The 8472-nt window shown below is 44.5% G+C and overlaps 1 protein-coding gene across 1 annotated transcript in view; it reads left to right on the top strand.

Annotated features, from left to right (window-relative positions):
• Window positions 1-107: 107 nt before the first annotated feature.
• LOC120302707 (dymeclin-like) overlaps window positions 108-8472 on the top strand; it is a gene marked incomplete at its 5' end in the record, with an annotated part of 140258 nt that continues 131893 nt past the window's right edge. Inside the window, one exon of the mRNA XM_039331532.1 lies at window positions 108-202. Within this exon, the coding sequence (XP_039187466.1) occupies window positions 108-202 (95 nt within the window). The remainder of the gene's footprint in view (window positions 203-8472) is intronic.

Raw genomic sequence — 8472 nt, 5'->3', positions numbered from 1 at the left:
GCAAAAGACTGGGGAATTCTTTCTTTTTGACAGGCCCTGCAGTGTCCAGGAAGGATAATCTGATATGTGTGTATGTGTGTTTTTTTTCCCCATCTCATCTCAAACAGGACAAATACCTCCATACAAACTGCTTGGCAGCCCTAGCCAACATGTCCGCCCAGTTCCGCTCGCTTCACCAGTACGCCGCGCAGAGAATCATCAGGTAAATGCCAGTCTTGTACGGAATAATCCCATGACGTTTTGTTTTCAGTTCTGCCGGAGCGAACCTCCAGTCCCTAAATTTAAATATTGACCCTGAACTTCTGTTCAGCTTCACCGAGTCTAGAGTAAATGTTTATGGATGGTATGGATGGCAAACATTAATATTGCTGGCCCTGAGAAAAAAGCAACTAATGGGTAACGTGTCGGAAAAAGCCCTGCTTAATCAGTATTGAATAAATGAATATATTATTGAGTTAAGGGTGATTTGTGACAGATGCCTGTGAAACGAGGGTTCTACAAGAGCAGTTATTTGTGATTTGTGTGAAGTATTTTATGTGGACTGATGAAGCTGCTTGATGTCCCTTCTCAATATTTAAAAATTCAGTGTATTTGAGGGATTTTCTGCAAGTGATTTGCCGGCCAAGGAAATGTCTCCCTGTAAATCGGCTTCAGGAAGACAAGGCAGTGTCCACAATTATTCTGTGCACATTCAGTTCCTCACTAGACCTGCGTGGTGCAACTGTTGCCGTGTGTCAAAACGGGGGTGTGCGTGTGGCTCAGGACTGAGAATTTAATACAACTTGCCTTCTTCACATGGAACCCCAACATTCAGAGTTCCTTAGTCCACTGCTTGAGTATCACTGCATCCTTATTCCAGGTCTTTGGTTCTTAACCTTTTTGAACGAATCGCCCCCTTGAGCCAATGAGGAAGTTGTCATCGCCCCCCTCCCCCAACATAACCTCTCAATCACAACATAGGAAATAATTCTTCCATTTATGCAAACACTTGTTTTGTTTTCTTTAAAATTGTCATCAGGACATATCGATACAAATAATTTATTTCCAATCTTTTTCCCATATCTCCCATATTCTGGCTAATGGTGTGCCACTGTATGGGCAGAGGCTGTTGCGCAACTCACATGAAGATAAGCGATGCGTATTCACATATGTACAGCGTTCTGTACTGAAGCTAGCCAGAGGAACATTTGAAAATACAATTCAATCCACTAATAGCGAGCGATCTGTTGTTTTTGTATGACAGATATACAGCGATTCACTGTACGAAAAAGTCTCAAAAGTGTCCCCAAAAATTCTCGCTCCATCGCCCCCATATCGTCCCCTTTTCATTCCTTCACCCCCACGTCGCCCCTTTTCATTCCATCGCCCCCCTGAAAAATGAAATCGCCCCCTGGGGGGCAATATCGCCCAGGTTAAGAACCACTGCTCTAGGTCACAGGGGTAGGTAACCTCGGCTCTTTTATGATTCGTGGACTTCAGCTCCCAGAATTCCTGAGTCAGCAGAGCTGACTCAGGAATTCTGGGAGCTGAAGTCCACGAGTCATAAAAGAGCCGAGGTTGCCTACCCCTGCTCTAGGAAATCTAACTTACACAATTAAAACGAAGCTAGATAATATATCTTATCCTATCCACCATGCCCCCCCCCTGTGAAGTCTGACCCCACCCCTGTCCTTCCGCAAGGGCTTGAAGACCCGGCTCTGCCCGTTGGCCTGGGGACTTTCCAGCACAGGAAATCGGGAGTCCAGGCAGTTCAGATGAATATATAGGTTTATTATATGCGAACGTTTTCTACAAGAATCTGAACTACTAACGGTCAAAGCGACTTGGCAATAGATAGTGGTGGGATTCAGCCGGTTCGCACCAGTTCGGCAGAACCGATACCTAAGCCACCCCTGCCGCCTCCCTCTGCCAACCCTGTGTTGCCGCTACCGTACTTCCTTGCGCACACTTTCTTGTCGCCCTGCATCAGCCACGTCTCCCTTCTCCATTCTGGAAATGGCAGCCCCGTTTCCAGCAGAAGGGAGAAAAGGAAAGACGCATTGTCTGGAAGGATGCTAATGGGTCCCTGTAGGAAATGACCAGGCTGGACCGGAGGGAGGGGTCAAGTGCATCATCAGCCTTGAGTCCCTTTGTACCCACAAGTGATCAAAGTCCAGTCCACCCTGAATCCCATTGACTCTTATGTTCTGCCAGTGGTGGGATTCAAATAATTTAACAACCGGTTCTCTCTGAAATCACAGAACCCTTTAAGAGGTGCGTAAAAACCCGCCCTAGGGAAGGGCGGGCGGCGAGCTGCCCCATGCACCCCATACCTGTTTACTTCAGGGCCCCCATACCCAGGCCACTCCCCACTCGGTGATCTCCCCACGCCGGTTCAATGACCCAGCTGCCCACCCGCCTCTTCCCTTTCACTCCCCTCCCGAGCCGGACTGGGTCTCCACCATTCCAGAGCCAAAGGGGAGTGACGGCAACAGCCGCGTCTGCTGCTGGAGGGGCTTTCTTCGGTCCCCACCACCCCTGCCGCCCTTCCCCCTTCCATATCTTTGAGCACTTGACTCCCTTTTCTTCTCACCTTTTGTCTTCTTTGCTAAGTCTTGCCAGTTACAGAAGCCGTTCAGGCCATTATTTCCCTACAGCACCTGTGACGCCTGGACTAAACACCTCCTTGCAGCTGAATTCTGCTCCTTGCTTTAAACCAGGGTTCTCCAAACTCCAGATGCTGGCTGGGACATTCTAGGAGTTGAAGCGCCTTTAAGTTTTACGGTTGTCATGTCAGAGCATGCACAGTCTTATTGCGCTGAGGTAATCCAGGAGTAAATACAGTAAACAGTGGTTTGTAATTAAATGGTGGTTTATATTACACTATATCTACAAATATACACTAGAAATAAAATACATACATGTGGTGAAACAGCAAACTCCAATATACAGCAATTGCAGCAGTCAAATGGACCAGAGAGAAAAACTCCAGCAAAAAACTTCCCTTTTATACTCAGACTCTTAAAGGGATACAGTCCCTGCTTTCTCTTAAAGGGACACAGACACTGCTTTGTCATTCCTATCATTGCATCATCCACCTTACATTACCTCTTTACATAAGCTGTTTAGCTATTAATTATCCTGACATGTCAAGCTTGGGGACCCTGTTCTAACCCAAGCAAGCCCTCCAACAATACGCTCTCTCAGGAAAGAGCTTTCCCTGGAGCAGTGGCAGCGATCTTAGTAACACCGTGTTTTCCCCAAAATAAGACCTGGTCTTATTTTTATATTTTTATTTTTTGCCTCCAAAAGAGGCACCAGATCTTATTTTGGGGGTGGGGGGGTCTTTTCCACTCACCTCCAACACTGCCAGCCTCCCCCCCAGCTGGCCCCCTTCTTCCGCAGCCGAAGGAGCAGCTTAATTCTGCAGCTCCCGCCAGCATTTCGCACTCGGAGGCCTTTCTGGAAGGGCACTGGAGCTGATAACCGAGCTACAGATTGAATCCGTAGCTCGCTTCTTGGCTGCAGAGGCCTTCTGGAAAGGCCTCTGATGCCAAAATGCAGGCCGGGGGACGCCGACCAGAAGAAGTGGGCCGTTGAGGTGAGGCAGGTGTCAATTCACGGGAGGGCTAGTAAGCGGGTGTGGGGCACGTGGGGCAGTTCCACCCCCACGCCGCCCTAGCTTAGTTTCTAGGTGCGCGCCCTACCCCCAAACTAGGGCTTATTTTGGGGGTAGGGCTTATTTTAGGCCCACCCCCAAAAATCAAGCTAGGGCTTATTTCCGGGGTAGGCCTTACTTTCGGGGAAACACGGTATCATAGGCTGATAGTTCTTGAAAAATGAAGAACCTGGGTTGTAACTTAGTATACTCTTGAAAAACCAGTTAGGTTCACCGACTACATGAGGAATCCTCGAGTTATGTCAGTCCCATCGTAGTCATAACTCACAATGATCGTAAATTGGGTCCCTCACACGATCAACCCAATTTTGAAACCTTTTGGGGATCGGTCGTTAAGTGGTTCTCAGTGGGAAAGGTTTTTCTTAAAACTGGAAATCAATGCTCTTGTTTTGGGCAAAAACATTGTAAAACACAGTCACATGACCACAGGATGCTGCCAGGAGCCATTTGCCAGGTGTCTGCCAATGCTGCTAACATCGGATGTTTCTGCATTGACAACATTTTACCTTTTGCTTTTAGAGTTAGATGATGCTGGGAGGGGGGATGTGAACAAGAGTCCAGCTAGACCAGTGTTTCTCAACCTTGACAATTTTAAGGCATGTGGACTTCAACTCCCAGAATTCCACAGCCAGCAATGCTGGCTGTGGAATTCTGGGAGTTGAAGTCCACATGCCTTAAAATTGTCAAGGTTGAGAAACACTGAGCTAGACATAACAACACTAGACCTAGTGTGAGAATCAAGGTTATTGTAACCAGAGCTGATAAGGAATTGGCCAGGCTGGAGAACTGGAGAGGAAGCCCGTGTTTAAGCTAATTGGGGAATATGATTTATGACAGTTAATTGGAGGAGGGAATTGTGCGTTGATACTAGGTGCCCAGGGGAGGGGAATTCAGTTTTTGGCTTTGATTATGCAGTGCCGATGCTATGCTATTCAAAATAAAGATTCTTTAAGGTAAACATTGCCTCTGTCGGAACCATGACAGTACCTAAAGAGTGGACACATAACTGGTGTGTGAGTGTGTGTGTGTGAATCATCATAACTGTGAATCCAGGTCATAAGTATTCTCAGGGAGATCCATCATAACTTCATTCGGTTGCTAAGTGACCGTTTGTAAATCAAGGCTTTCCTGTATTTCAACTATGCTTTGTTGAGCAGGCCATTGTGGTCGGCTACCCTCAACTGCGTTCGAGCTAAAAAGGCAAAGTTTACAAACCACCACGCCAACTAAAATCGTGGAAAATCACATTATACCACGATGCAGGAAATCAGCCAGTCGCTGCTGCTGCTGCTTTCCACCAGGCTCTCTTGCAAGTCTTATTTGCTTAGTCTCTAGAAACCTCCTCAGGATGTTTGCTCCCATTTGGTTTGCTCTGCGCTCTAAAATCTGCATTTGTTTCTCTTAGCATTGCCACTTCTGTAGCAAGTCTTTCGGGTGTTTATATAGTTTTGTAGAGTGCTGTATTAAAGTTTTCTCAGAAAAACCACACGCTAAAGCCATCGTTTCTGCCTAGCCTCTGAATGGAGCAGTGTTTCTCAATCTTAGCAACTTTAAGATGGGTGCACTTCAGCTCCCACAATTCCCCAGCATCTTAAAGTTGCTAAGATTGAGAAACATTGGAACAGAGAGAGAAAAACAAGGGGCATTTTTATTTTGATGTTCCAAATTAGCTGATAGACAGCATGGAAGTTTGAACGACTGGGTTTTAAAAACAGCTTTCATGCATTCAATACATGCATTTAATGCATTTAATTTCTTGACCACTATCTTTTTTAATGGAAAGGGAGTCTTAGATCATCCTTGGCTATTAATGCTAACACAACTATAAAAACAAAAAAACACGGTGAGATCTGCCTGAAACTGTGTCTTTGGGTAAAATGGTTTTGTTTGTACTGGACAAACCCTAGCAGAGAATATCTTAGTCTGATCTTTGGCCCTAAGGGGTATTAATTATGGTACAGAAGGAGAGGTAATCATGGTTACATCTTTCAGCTACAAGCAGTTTTGGGGACGACACTGATTATTTCTGTCCATGTTTGCTTTGAACCTGCATTTGGGACAGCGAGCACCTGAATGAATAATCTGTGCAGAGGGATACAATGGAGCAAATGCGTCCCTAGTGGGTTTCTTGGATCCCTCAATAGCTTTCATCAGCAAGAACTTCTAGTCAGCTTAAGATAGTTGTCAGATATCTTATTTCCTGGCTTTATTTCAAGATCCAAACTCTTAACAACATAGAAAGATTTATGATAGAAGATTAGTAGCTCATTCCTGCATTGGTAATCACCAACTCTCACGCTTCCTCCTTCCGTTATATATTCAAGATGGACAGTATTTAATATTTATTTGTTATGTATATGTAGAGCCTAATGCTGGGAAAGATTGAGGGCAATAGAAGAAGGGGACGACAGAGAATGAGATGGCTGGATGGAGTCACTGAAGCAGTAGGTGTGAATTTAAATGGACTCCAGAAGATGGTAGAGGACAGGAAGACCTGGAGGAACATTGTCCATGGGGTCGCGATGGGTCGGACACGACTTCGCAATTAACAACAACAATGTAGGGCTGTGGGTCTATACATATATTGCATAGGGTAGGTTTAGGTGTGTGTCATGGGTGTGTTTCACTTTGAGTGCGGGCAACTAATTTCATTTTTGATATGTGCTGTTGTGCCCACAGTAAAAAAATGACAGTAAAGGTTATCTTATTTTACCTTACCTTACCTTATCATCCTATCCTATCCTACCCTACCTTAACTTACCTTATCATCTTATCTTATCGTATCCTATCATATCCTATCCTACCTTACCTTACCTTAACTTACCTTATCTTATCTTATCTTACCTTATCTAATGCTGTCTAAAATAGTCTTAATTGTGTTTTGATCATGCGTCATTATAGCAGGGTTGGCATGTTGTGTGAATAACTGTAATTCTTTACTGGGGCATTCACAGCAAACTGTAATGATATCAAATTGACAACACACGTGATGACATCAGCGAGCCCATGTGTCTCTTGCATGCCGGTATCTCTGACTTGATGCAGTTTGACTCGCAACCATTTCTTTCATGATCTTTCAAAGTTAACGACGGCACTAAAAAAAAAAGTGACTTGTGGCTGTTTTTCACAGACAGCCGTTCCAACCGTTGCAGCGTTTCCCATGAACAGGTAATCAGTATATACAGACCCTTGGCAACCGACTCCTATTTATGACGGTCGCAGAGTCCCTTGGGGTCACGTGATCCCCTTTTGCGACCTTCTGTCAAGCAAAGTCAATGAAAAAGGCCAGGTTTACTTAACAACCGCGTTGCTAACTTAACAACTCCCGTGATTCCCTTAACCTTTATGGCAGTGATGGCGAACCTTTTAGAGACCGAGTGCCCAAACTGCAACCCAAAACCCACTTATGCATCATCGGGTGCCAGATGGGTGTGGCCCATTGGGTGGGTGTGGCCAATTGGGTGGGCGTGGCTGCAGTGGTAACGGCAGACTGGGTGGTACTAAAAAGTTCAATCAATCAATTCCAACTTTGCAAGATCTTTTTTTTTCCCGCGAGAAGATGAAATTTACTGATTGAACCTTTTTTTTTTTTTTGCACATGGTGGCGGAGGCCTAAAGCGAAAAGGTTTTATAAAACCCAGCTGAAGGCCTAGGACTGGGGCGAGGGCGCGCGTGCCCACAGAGATTTAGGTGAAGGAAATTCCACTCAGCTCAGTTTTAATCTGGTGCTTTTTTTTTTTTTTTAATAGTACAATAACTACGGAACTTTCCATTCAAAATATACTCAGCATGGAACTAACAAGAGAGTATAGGAGTATCATTCAACATTCACCAGATATTCTAATACCTGGTGTAATTCTTGCCTTAAATGCTTGAATTAATTCAGTGTGAATTTGAAAATCTTCCTCTGAATACAGATTCCAGTATTTTTCTTTAATGGACTTATATTTATAATAATACAATACAATAATAATACTGTTAGTGGATTTGTATAAATGTATTTCTTTTTGTTCAGTTCCTGACTATGAACTACAAAGTACAAAGTACCCTAGGACTTAATAACAACAACAACAGAGTTAGAAGGGACTTCAGAGGTCATTTAGTCCAACAACCTGCTCAAGCAAGAGACCCTATATATACCATTTCAGACAAATAACTGTCTAGTCTCTCCTTAAAAACTTCCAGTGTTGGAGCATTCACCACTTCTGGTGGCAGGTTGTTCCACTGGCTAATTGTTCTAACTGTCAAGAAATTTCTCCTTAGTTCCAGGTTGCTTCTCTCCTCGATGAGTTTCCATCCATTGTTTCCTGTCCTGCCTTCAGGGGCTTTGGAGAAGAGCTTGACTCCCTCTTCTTTGGGGCAGCCCCTGAGATACTGGAACGCTGCTATCCTGTCCCCCCTTGTCCTTCTCTTCATTAAACTAGACATCCCCAATTCCTGTAACAATTTGTTGTATGTTTTACCTCCAGTCCCCTAATCATCTTTGTTTATTTATTTATTTATGAGACTTATATACCGCTTGTTGCTCTTCTCTGTGCTCTTTCTAGAGTCTCAACATCTTTTTTACATCGTGGTGACCAAAACTGGATGCAGGATTCCAAGTATGGCCTTACCAAGGCATTGTAGAGTGGTATTAATACTTCACGTGATCTTGATTCTATCCCTGTTAATGCAGCCCAGGACTGTGTTGGATTTTTTGGCAGCTGCAGCACACGGCTGGCTCATATTTAAATGATTGTCCACTAGGACTCCGAGGTCCCTCTCACAGTTACTACTATTGAGCATGGTGCCACCTATACTATACCTGTGCATTT

The sequence above is a fragment of the Crotalus tigris genome, unplaced genomic scaffold (genome assembly GCF_016545835.1).
Source record: "Crotalus tigris isolate CLP2741 ecotype Arizona unplaced genomic scaffold, ASM1654583v1 scf7180000024437.13266115, whole genome shotgun sequence".
NCBI lineage: Eukaryota > Metazoa > Chordata > Lepidosauria > Squamata > Viperidae > Crotalus > Crotalus tigris.
The sequence above is the reverse complement of the archived record's forward strand: the minus strand, read 5'-3'. Positions and strand labels throughout refer to the sequence as shown.